Source organism: Mesitornis unicolor, unplaced genomic scaffold, assembly GCF_000695765.1.
Source record: "Mesitornis unicolor isolate BGI_N332 unplaced genomic scaffold, ASM69576v1 scaffold7972, whole genome shotgun sequence".
Taxonomy (NCBI): Eukaryota; Metazoa; Chordata; class Aves; order Mesitornithiformes; family Mesitornithidae; genus Mesitornis; species Mesitornis unicolor.
In genome coordinates, this window is record NW_010171144.1 from 1 (window position 1) to 12,257 (window position 12,257).

Sequence of the window (12,257 nt, forward strand, 5' to 3'; positions counted from 1 at the left end):
ATCCCTAACGGTCTGGGATTCTGTGATTAGTCTGAACTTCTGGAGTCTGCATTTTGTTTTAATGACAATGACTTACAGAGTTCCTTATACTGAGACTCAGATTTATTCATAGAACAGGTTTTATCTGTTTCTGTTCAAAGTTAGTGGATATTAGAATAACATTAAATAGTGGCTCTCTCTAGATTTTTTTATGCTTTAATGTACTGATCTGATGGTCTTTTCTACCTATAACTTGTATGGGCTTTTTTCTTGGCAAGATGTTTGTGAGCTTTTCTTCTGACACCCAGAATATAATAGATATTGTGGGACAGGCAAAGAATTCCCAGAACTACTCTGGTGCATTGGTTTCCTCAGTCTGTGAGGAACAATTGTTGGAACAGATGCCAGTGCATGGGCTTATACATATTATATCTCATCAGATGGATTTTAGTGCAGCAATGTAACGTCCTGAGATCTGACAATAACAGCATGTATTGTTTGGAGAGCTTGTGTGTACATCATCTCTCTACTGAGAAAAATCCGAGGAAAGTTTGCAAAATCCTTTATGGTTTGAGACCTTAAGTTGGAATTTTTTTACATCCAGCCATGACTGCCCTGATTGGTGTGTAGTTCAGTTTTACTGGATGGGTGATGTTTGGAATCAGATCTTGTCCTTTGTGGATTTCAGTTTTTACTGATGAAACACCAACCTCAGCTGGGTCTGATCCTTGACAAGGCCTCCTGAACAGAAATACCTAGTCAATCATTTCCAGTTCCTCTGGTCACAGCTCTCTCCTCTGAGCCAGTGGTTTGTATTCAAGTTAATTTTTATTTTTCATTGGTGTTATGGCAATGTCTAAAGACTTAAACCTGCTTTGAGAGCTTACTGTGCTGACATTGTAATATGCATAGAAATACTCCCTGTGCAAAATGTTAGAGAAGGCAGGGGTGTAAAAGAAAGCAAATTTTCCATTTTAGAGACAAGAAGCTCAGAAGAAAAGCGAATGACGTGCTCTGCGAGCGTAACAGCTTTGCTTTCTTCCCCCTTAGCCTTTTACAACCATGTCAAAATGGACTATTTAGGTCATTTACTGATGACCTGTGAATGCCATGTCTATCACAGCCTTTGAAAATGTACAAGTGACAAAGTATTCCCAATAACGATTAATTAGGATAGTGAATGAAGCTTCATGAGCATCGCCAAAATGCATTAGGGCTAACATTGTGGGAGGTCTAGCTATGGGCTGAGGGATTACTGAGTTGAGATTGCCAGTGCATAGCTGATTTGGCTATTTCAAATTATCAGAACCTAATTAAATTAAAACATGTGAGGAGATAATGAGTGGAGCTGTTGGCTAGAAAATCCTCCAATATTAAATCAGAAGTTTCCTTTAGGGGCAATTAAAATACAGTGAATGTATCTTAGGCTGTGTGTTAATCATCAGTATTATAAACGAATCTGATACTGGCCTGAAGGAGGGTTTTTAAATTGAGTTTTTGCTATGAACTTTCTGAAGTTCATGCAGGGTCTTCAAGCCCAGTGCTGCTTCTCCCAGTGTGCCACCTGCAGTTGTAAATGAATGAGGCTGTTCTAGCCTGTGTACACGTTTTTAAAATGCTCTTAAAAGTCACAGCCTGGTTACAGAATATTACAGGGCCTTGGGGAGCAAGGAGGAGAAGTTAGCAAGGACGGCTCTGTTCAAGGCAGGTGCTGAGCAGCACCCTCTTGCACTTTATTTTCTGTGATGGGATCTGTCTTTTGAGTTGTGTTTAGTGCCTGTCCTAGCCCATGGGGCAAGAGCGAAGGGCAGTGGTACTGCACTGAGTCCTGAATGTGAAGGACCCACTTGGCTCTCAAAAAATGAGGGTCAGCCTGTTTTGTTAGGTTAATGTGGCTCTTGGGAGGAGTGCATGAGGTGTGTAAATAGTGTGGTGTGGAGGGGTAAGGAGGAGGTGTATTTCTCTCTTGGGACAGCTACAGACCTCTCCTGGTACTGGCCAGGCAGACTGTCATGCTGGGACTGGAGAGGGCTGCTTGGCTGTGAAACACCTGCAAGAATGAGATGTGCACAGTAGAAGTGTATAAACGTGTCACATACCTGTGAATGTGATGTATGCTTTGGTTGAGGTATTGCTTATTTCTTTGATATGAAAGCAGTATGGTAAAACCCTCTCAATAATCTACCAGTTTTAATTTTTTCCACCAGTTTCATGTAATTTGATTTTCTTCCATTTCATCTGCCCAGCCCCTGACAGCCTACATGTGCTGGGAGTCCCAGTAATCCCAGCAGTCGGGCTTCAAAACAGCTGCCACCCCACGAAGGCTGGAGGATCGCTGGCTCTTGATTTGCCCTGGGCTCCTCGATGGCCAGGTCCTGCCCTTGCTGCTGAGCTCCTGGCCCCAAACTCCTCTGGCTCCAGGAGCAGTGTTTTTGGAGAATTACGGCTGCTTCTCGTTGTCCCACAGCCATTAATATGGGCTGTATTTTTGGTTCCTGGCCATGTGGCTTGGCTCTGTTAAAACAGATGTTGTCCAGCTACAGCCTGCTTTTCTAAGGGATCTGGATCGCTCGGCATCAACGGCCTGTCTTCATGTTTATTTACTGCTCTTCTAAGAATAGCTGTTTTCAAATTTAATTGGGGATGATGATGTGGATAAAAGTGTTAAATACCCTGGGACCAAGATCTGAACCCAGCAGGACCGCTCTGGAAACATACTGACTCAGTGGTTCCTATTTAAAATTAGATTTTGACACCTGTCAGCCAATTTTTTTTTAATGCGTGCTGTGTTCACTTCATATAATTCTGATTTCTCAATCCAAAATATCAGCCGCCTTCCAGAAGTCTGTTCCATGGACACTGTTATCCCTGTTAACCACATTTGTTGTCTCAAAGATAGAAGGTTGTTTGACAGACTCTGTTTTCCACAAAACCTTGTTGATTGCCATTACTTATTTCCTTTCTTTCTTAATCATGTCCTGTCTCCGCTATTCTATTATTTTGCTGGGATAGATGCCAGGATGACAGGCTTATAATTATCTGGGTCACCCCATTTATCCTTTCTAAATATCCTTTTCTGGAACTTTCCCATTGTTCCGCACTTTTTTTGAACATGAACATGCACCAGTCCAGAAAGTCTTCGGCCTTCCTTAAATTTTGAAGCAAGTCTTTGGGTACGTTGACTTGAAAAATGAGGTGGCAGGGATCTGACATCCTCCTAAATAGAAACTGCAGTGAAAAGTGCCCTGGTGTTATCTTGTGGCTGTGACTCGATGCTCTGCTGCTTTCCCAGAGCCCTCATGAGCTCACGGTCTTTGTGTGCTTCAGGAGCCGTCCTGCGCTTTCTGCGTTACTGATGTTATTGCAGGCAGCCCTGGCACTGCGCGCCAGTAGCGCCATAGCTGTGCTTCCCTTTCTTCCTAATAACACTCTTCAGTCTGATGTACAGATACAATTTTAAACCAATCAAGCAAAAAAGGTAAAAAACCAGAACGTAATGAAAACATCAGCTTTCTTGGCCAAGTCTGCTGGTCTGTTTTTCAAAGCTCATGGGAGTAACAAGTAAGCTCTGAATTTATGGATGTAGCATTAGCAAGTGAACCCATTTTGAAATGGGTTTGTGTCTTCTTGCACAGATGGCTGTCCCCAGTCACTCACTCACTTGTTTGTGTGGCTGCTGGGTTTCTGGACAAATGGCTTTGCTTTGCCTCTGAGTGTTTGACTTCTTCATGTTCTGTTTAATTTTAAATTCAAATCCCAGACTTGAGAAAATAGTTCTTACCTTCTGCACTGAATGACGTTATCTTAGGTCTTCCAAACACAGTTGCTCATTCCCCTTTCCCCAAACGTGATGGTTTAAGAATCTGCTAGAGTAGTGGGCATAAATGAGATACATGAGATGTAAGGGCGCGGGAATATTTTGAGTGTGTCGTGACAGCTGGAAATTGTGCCCTTCCTCTTTTAGGGTGGTTGGTGGCTTTGAGACTCTGACTGCTATGGAGAATGTGGAAAGTGACCCAAAAACAGACCGTCCCAAGGTATGTGTGAAGCACGAGGGGCAGTGCAGGAGGGGGCGAATGCACATGGCCTCACGTGGCTGTGCGGTTCTCCCCGCTGGTGCTTCTCTGAAAGCCGAACTTGTGGGAGATGGCACAACTTCATCAGCAGATTGATTTGCCCTTCTTCCTTTCTGCTCCCAGGAGGAAATACGAATTCAGACAACAACCGTTTTCGTTGATCCGTATGAAGAGGCAGATGCCCAGGTGAGGACAGTTGGTTGATCGGTTTTTTTGAAAGGCTAAAGCTCCTCTTGGAAGGACTTTGTAACTTTTCTTTGAACATGGGCAGCCCCCTGGCCCATAAGGTTGCAAGCAAAGATTAAACAGCTGCCTTGTGTGCCAGGATCATCGCCACTCTTTCAGCACAAAGGTCTTGTAACTAAGCCTGGCACAGCTCCCAGTCCCTCACGCTTCTGGTGGTTTCCTTTCCTGATGTCCACAGTAGCTGTGGGTAGCTGCAGGTGAGAAGAGAGGAGTCTTGTTACGAAGGCAGCAGACAGCCTGTTTGTAGTGGCCCTTGAGGTGTGTCTCCTGAAGCCTGCCCTGTAATCACTGTGGTGCTGATTGCTGTTCAAAGAATTGCAGGCATTTTCTCCTTATTCTGAACTAGCTCTTGCAACAGATTGCACTCTTTGCTTCCCACAGGTTGCTGCTGAAAGAGAGAAGGCCCGGCTAGAAGAAGAAGCAGCCAAAACAAAAGCTGAGGTGGTGCCACTAAAGAAAGAAGTCCAGACTCCTAAGACTTACCGGCAAGGGATTGGGAAATACATTAATATGGCTGCAGCGTGAGTTCCCCACCCGTCTGATCTTTGCTGAGTGTTTTAGTTGCCTTTCCTGATGGACGCTGACGCTGTCCAGTGCCATAGCTCAGACGTTTGGTTTGTGCCAGCGGGCTTTGCAAAGACACCTTCATGTAGTCCTAACAGTCAGGAGTTCTCTCTCTTTCTGTTGCTTTTCAAGATTATAAGTTAACTGAGCTTTCCTTTTAGCACTTGAACATGAGCATGTCTTTAACAGCATGTGCTGACTTCAGAACTGTATATACGCTTCCACAACCCAGAAGTCCTTGAGGAACTGTGCTGCGTCACTTCCTGCACCGTCTTTTACTCTCTTCCTCTTCTGCAGCCATTTCTGAAGGCCACAGTCCCACAGATGTTTCTCTTTTCACAGCTTCTCCCCTGCACAGAGCAGTTGCCTTAAGCCTACGTCAGTCTGCTGATCTGGTTCCCTGTTCAGCTGCACAAATAGTTGTACCAGCACAACTGAAATGGCTGGAAAGGGGAGCAGGTTCCCAGGCTTACCGTGGGAGCAAAGGGTGCCTGGCTGGTTGTGCAGGCTTGTCCTAAAGCATCCTCTCCCAGACGCCCTTTGTACACCCACTGGGATTGGCAGTGTTGCTTGCTTTCCCAACAACCGTACAGAATCCCACCTGAGTGGCAGCTTTGCATGAATTTTGGATAAATTAAAATAAATGCCTTCCACTTGATTTTTTTGCAGACTTCTCTAAAAGCACTTGCAAAAATGCTGCCGTCTGTCTGCTGCATGAAAGTGTGTATTTATGCATACAAAGATCTGTACGGCTATTTAATCAGCTTTATATGCCTGCGTAACTTACAGGCATTTCCATAACTGTGAGAACAAAAATATGTTAGCCCATGTAGGTCAGTTTGGTGTGTCAGTTAAGTGCTTCAGTTATAAAATATTGCTTGTCCCTTAAAATATTATCTTCAGCTTGAAATTGCTGTCATTCTGCACTGTATTTACAGAGGAAAACCAGGCAGAGTTTGCAGCTCTGTGGAAAGGGCCAAGTAGAAAGGGACTTTTCTTTCTTAGTCCTTGCAGCCTGTCTTGAACTGGGAGATGGTCTGTAGCAGCCCTTTATCACGTTCAGGGTTCTCAGTTCTCCCTATCAGCTACTGATCTGTGACAGTAAACCCGCAGCAGGTGAGCTGGCTGTGTAGTGTTTCCATGGGGTTGCAAACTGCTCGAGAGAGGCTGAGAATAGCAGCAGCAGCGACTGCAACGGGCCATGCTCAAGAAGCAGGGAAGGGTCTGAAAAACTTGCCCAGCTGCTCTATGCCTAATTCCCCATTAATTCTTTTGCTGCCACAAATGCAGGTGAGAAGGCAGGGCTTGTGGCTCATGTTTTTGTCATGACTCTGCTAAAAAAGTACAGCTGTTAAACCATCAGCTCTGGCCTGGAGAACTTGTTGGGTTTTGAACACATTCCTGGAAATGTTCAAAGCCTGACCCGAACCAACCCCACAGACTGACATGCTCTCCCTCTTTTTGGGTATGCCAGAGGCCCCATCCCCACCCCTCCTGTGGTCCCCACGCCAGCACGGAGCTTGTACTCCTTTCTAATTTGTAAGGGAAGGGCTGGCTCCAGTGTAGCTGTTGCTGGGAGAAGAAAGGCATCCAGCCACCCCGATCCCACCAAACGGTAAATAGTCCCTGAGAGTTGTTTTCATTTTGGCTCCAGGAAGCACGGCGCGGAAGATGACGGGCCCTCAACCAGCACAGCTGCAAAGAAAGAGAAAAAGAGCACAGGCTTCGGGGACTTCAGCTCCTGGTAGCAGCGCGGGGAGCCTAGCACTGGAGCAGCACAGCAATAAAGAAAAGGCGGCCTCCCACGTGTCCCCGAAGAGCCCAAAAGACTGTCTGTCCTGGAGAGGGAAGGCACCAGCCTGCCCTTCTACTGGAGAAGTAAACCGTTGCTTTGTTGAGGCTGGTTAATGTGGCTTTGTTTTCTAGAGAGCGGCGTTCACCCCACTGCATCTTCCTCGAAGGCCTTTTTGTTGTTGTTTTGCAAAGCGGGGAGCAGGCAGCCCAGTTCTGCTGGGGATTAGCTGGAGCCTTTCTCTGCTTGGCTGGCAGCAGACCAGGCAGAGCCCGGCCTCGCAGGACGCTGCTTCAGTGAAGGGCTGCGTTGGTGAAAGAGCTCCTTTCACAGGTAATCATTTCCAGACGAGTCCAGGCTGCCAGACGAAGGAATGAATTAACGTGCTGGGGAAGTGCCTGTGCTGCTGAAGCGCTTTGTGGAGGTGAGGAGAGGGCTCCAGCCTGTGCTGCCTGTCCCTTCCAGATGCCTTTAGCTAGTTCTCGACAAGGACCAATTTTGTTTCTAGCTCTTTGCGGGCATGCCAGGATCCTGGCTGGACTGATTACTGTCAGTCTCCATAGGGCCTTGCTCGCTCCAAAATGAGCTCTCTCTGTACCCATCTGAGTCTCTGACACCCTGGGAAGCAGTGGCTCCAGACAGGGAGTCTGGAGTACCTCTTGTTCCTCCCACTGGCTGCCCTTCCCTGAGCCACTGGGCAGCTGGAGGGGCCAGGATGCACCCGTTCAGACCTGCCCTCAGGTCTCAGAAACTACACCTTGCAGCAACTGAGCAGGAACGGAAACTCTTTCTTTCTTTCTAACCATCCCTAGCCTGCTCCTTGCAGGGAAACACGCACCATAGTCTGCCCTGACATCAGTTCTTCCCATCATTAGGGAAAATCATATAATAGAGCTGACAGGCATCTCAGATATTTCCGTTCCATACCCACAAATTATTAGGAAGCTTAATAAAGGACTTATGGGTAAAAACGTACCAGCCTGTGAAGTTTTAATCCAAAAATGTATGTGCATTACCATCACTTAGACATAGCAAGCTGGATCCTGAATGTTACTTTTCAGTTCGTCTTAGGTGTTTTCAGATGACCCTCCCTACCTCTCTGTGTGGCTGAGGAGATAGTTTTGTAATCAGCTTTGTAACAATACATTTGTATCGGTGGTTTCAGGTTTTAAGAGAAGACTCCATTTATATGAAACTGCTGTAAAAACTTTTGGTAAAATGTTTTGCATTAAATGCTTTTATTTTCTTTTGAATGCTTGCCTTTGACTGTTCAACTGTCACTTCCAAGACCATGGCATTGCAGAGTTGATTGTTGTACAAGGAAATGATTCATTCCTACTTTTTAAGATGCTCATAAGGAACTCTGCGGATGTGACTACATCTTTGTTAAATGGTAGGAAGTTCAAACTAGTCTGAAAGAATAATAGGAGTTTTTTGGTTTGCAACATTTTGCAGCATATTAAGTTTGAAATAATGTGTTTGATTCCTGGAGCAGGGGATGATATGATGGTGCTTTCCTCAAGCTGAGTTTCTTGTGTCTTCTTGAAACCTCTCGCTTCTCCTGGGCTGGCCTTTCCCTGATAAGTTGTTATTGATTCTTTCTACCTAACTTCTGCTTGAGCACGTTGTCGAGTCGTCAGGTTCACAGTGTCGCTGGAGCTGGAACAGGCAGTTTAATGAAATCCATAAAAAGAAAATGCTTTTTTGTGCTAGATTAAAATGGAGATTGCTATGAAAGAAAAGAGCTTTTGGTTACAAGGAAGGCAGCAGAGGTGTGGCAAGGACTCCTATTTCAGCCAGAGTTGTTAGGCATTGATAGAAGGGACAATTTCCTCCGGCGGCAGCAGGCTGCAGAGATAACTGCCCGCTTTCCCTTTCTACTCCAGCTTTTTGGCAGCTCACTGCAGTCCACGAAGGACCGCTGCCCTTCCAAGCACTGCCTTTGCACTGCCTGTTTCATTACGGTTTCCCACCATAACACTGGACACAAAAGAAAGAACAATTTCCTGGCTTCTAGGAAGGGCTGCGCGTAACCCTTGTAGTTTTGCTCTAAGCAGAGGTGAAGCTCTTCAGCCTCCCTTCACCGCTTGACCTGCGTCCAGGCTGGCCTGCTGGTGCTCCCTGCTGTTGTCGGTGCCTCCCACGCTGGGAGGTGCTGGCTCTGGCCCGTCCCCGGGGTGCACGGCTCGAGTGGTTTGGCCGAGGCTGTGTGCTGAGTCAGCAGCCGGGCAGGGGTTTGCAAGAGCCTCTTGCAGGGCAGCGAGCACCATCACTGCTCAGGCAGCCAGACCTTGCAGCAGGTTTTTGTTCTGAATTCCCACCTCTCTGCTCCCTCCTGCGCCTCCTTTGCGTACTTGGTCAGGATTTTTTTTAACTTCTGCTTTTCTTCTGATGGGCAGAACCCACAGGGACAACGTGACACCCTTAAATTAAAGTGGTGAACCACACTGGTGGGGGCACAAGGTGGGTGCCCTGAGAGCAGGGCAGTGTGGCGTAGCCCTCATTTTTACAAAACCTGGCTCTTTGCTGGTCTGCTTGCAGAGTTTCCACTGCCTGAGCTGGGAGAGGGGAGAAAGGAGGCTTTGCTGAAACTTTTCATGCCTTTTTCATTGCTTGGTTTTCCGGCAAGTGTGGTGTGTTAAAGGAATACCCAGAGCAGCTCCTGCTGTGGTCAGAGGGGTAGGCAGGAATTGTGCAGCCTTACTGCAGCTTACTTTTTGTAAGCACATTTTTACATTCTTGGTCTTTGACGCTTCTCCAGTAAATGCGCTTAGAGAGAAAAAGTAGGATTTTGACCAGAGGCTGAAATAGCTTTTGTCTGGCCTTGGCTAGAATAACACCAGCACTCTCTCACTTTGCATTGCTCCACACCTGAGTCATTTTGCTGAAAAGCAGGGGTGCTGGGTGACCAGTAAATTCGCCGTTTCCCGAGATCTGGCTCTGCAGCAGAGAACCCCCTGCAGAAGGCGGTGGGGCCGGCAGCCGTGGCCGCCTGTTTCCATACGGCTGCACAAAGACGTGGGGTTCGTGGGAGGCTCCGCTCTTCACCTCTGCTGCTTCTGGCCTGAATTCAGCCCAGCCTCTCAAGGACTGAAGTATTGTCTGTATGGGAAACAGCACTGATTGAATAGTTTTTCCAGCTAAATAGCTGCAGCTCACTTTCCATATTTACTAAGGGAAAAAAGCCCAAAACACTGTTGTTCAGTTTAATTTTGTCTGTTCCCCACTGCCTTGAACTGCTACATCCCACTCTCTTGGAAGCAGGAGCTCGTACAAGCAATTGCTCCGCTTCAGCATCATGTGGTAGATCACAGTGGTACCCATCTCATGTGGGGCCATGGGTTGTGAGTAGTCAAACTGTCCTTCAAGGTCCCCAAGAAAATCCTACTTCTCCCTCCAGCTCCTTTCAAGACAGAGACCAGGCAATGACTGGCCATGGGGGAGAGGGTCTCGATGGGGTACAGCAGAATTCAGTGGCTCACTTCCTATCTGTGCTAAATTTACTCCAATTTTCTGTGAATTAAAACCCACACAACATACTTCTACCAGGTACATCTGCAGGATTTGTTTATAGTATCCCCTTGAGCCTGAGCGGTGGGCACAGGGAAAATGTTCGGGCCCTGGATCAGCTGCTGTTGGGATGCCACTGGTACCAGAAGCAGAGCAGAGCATGAGCAGAGACAAATGGACAGCCTGGAGGAGCCTGCGGTGGTCGATGGGATGGCATGGGATGAGGAAGGGCTGCTGGGTGTGCCAGGATGCCTTGCCAGAGCCTGGCATGGGTTGCAGCTACCAGACCCTTGAGGCATCTGCCATAGCCATGGGGCAGGGGAGCTAAAGCAGAGGAGGTGAGAAGTGCCTGGGGCTGCCTTCTGGGGCACTCCCTGCCTCACAGGTTTGGGGACCCCATAGGGCACATGGCGGAGGTGTCACATCCCTGCCCCAAGGCGGCCGCCCTTGCTGGTGCCTCCACCTTGCACAGGTGTCCTTGGGAACCTTGCAGAGGGGGACCAAATAGATGAAGGTCTCCATTTTGCTCCTGGGTCCTTCCTAACCAATTCCTGGCAGCTTTATGCAGAAGTTTCTCAACACCCAGTGCCTCTGTGTACCCCTGCCACAAGGCTGTGCCTGTCCCCTGTGGGCCATGGGGTGGCATGTGCTTGGGTGTTGGGTCCAATCCAGCCCTACCAACCCCAGCCTCTGAGCTCCGTTTCTGTGTTCTCCAACCCGACCTGGTCCCAGAGACCTCAGGGTGAGAAGCCAAGATGAGCAACCTTTTCCCTGCCCAGGCAAGGTGGTGTTTGCACCCATTTGGTCCCCTGGGCTTTAGCCTGATGTCCAAAAATCCACTTCTCAGGTCATGGTGGGGCTTCTGGAGGTGGTGAGCATCCCCCTGGAGGGTGCTGCTTGCTGGCAGCTCCAGGGCAGTTGCGTCCCTGCTGCCCTGGCCCATGGGTTTGCACCAAAGGTTGTCTTGTTGAAACCAAGGGCTTTGTGTCCCTTGCCTAGCAGGAAAAGCAGAAATAATAGCAGCAAACCTGGTGTTTATCTGCCCGGTTCCCTTTGGAAGAGCCCCTGGTCCCATAGCAGACCTGCTGCAGCAACGCCGTGTCCCGTGTGGCCGGGTGATGTGGCTGCCTGGGAGATCTGCTCTGAGTTGATGATTTTGTGCCACTGGTGCTCAGGTTTTAAGGACAGCAAGATAAAGGCTGGCTTTAGAGATGCACAAATAGTTTAGGGCAGCGGCAGTTTTTATGGTTGGTTGTGGGTGGGTTTGCAGTGAAGTGCGGGGTTTTGGTTCAAAAACTGCAGGTGTTGGTTTAGCACTGTCTGTGCTGGCACATCGAGGGCTGGTCCCTGTGACCTGAGTCCTGGACACAGGTGGTGGATGCCACTCTCTGGCCAAGGATTAAGCAAAAACAGCGAAGGGCTCAAGTGCTAAAAGCAGCTGAGCCATGGCCGAGCCCTTCGTTGTGCTGCTAACGAAGGAAGGAGGAGGCCGAGCACCTTGGAGCCAATGGGTGCCACTGGCTCCACGCTGCCGCACACGCAGCCAGACAGACACGGCACTGGTGGGTGCAGAGGCCTCTTGCAGCCCCACCGGGCACAGGTGACCCCAGCATGGGCTGCATCAGTCCCCACGGCCCCTCTGCAGCTGGAGGGAGCAGCTGGCAGATAAACCTCAGTACTCAGATGCTGAGTTATGAGCATCAAATATTTCTGGGATCCCCCCGCCACCCCTTGCCAGCACTGTTTGGAAGGAACAGGATGCCGGAAACCTTGCGCCAGGAAGCAGCTTTTATAAGCGAGGGAGGGGATTTGCCAAACACCCCCCCGAGTTTCAACACTGTTTGCTTTGGAGCAGGCAAACAAACTAAATCAGACTGCTCAGGAAGGAGGCGGGCAGCTGCCTGCCCCGGCCGGCAATGGGTTACACAGTGTGGTACGGCCGGGGATTTCTCACTTCCTCTCTTTCTTCGGAAAGCAAATTTGTTATTGCAGCCATGGCAGAGGATTCAACTGCCCTGCGCCGTGACCGAAGGCCAGAGCCAAGGCTGTGCTTGGAGCTTGGGCAGCACAGCCCCTCCGCTGCAGGACGC

The 12,257-nt window shown here is 48.5% G+C and overlaps 1 protein-coding gene across 1 annotated transcript; it reads left to right on the top strand.

The window, feature by feature from the left end:
- The first annotated feature begins 3,947 nt into the window (after positions 1-3,947).
- LOC104537133 (peptidyl-prolyl cis-trans isomerase-like 2) lies at positions 3,948-7,169 on the top strand. Its single transcript, XM_010179927.1, has 4 exons — positions 3,948-4,016; positions 4,179-4,241; positions 4,683-4,822; positions 6,520-7,169. The coding sequence occupies exons 1-4, from the start codon at positions 3,975-3,977 to the stop codon at positions 6,611-6,613; spliced, it is 339 nt and encodes a 112-aa protein (XP_010178229.1). The 5' UTR covers positions 3,948-3,974; the 3' UTR covers positions 6,614-7,169.
- Positions 7,170-12,257: the final 5,088 nt, after the last annotated feature.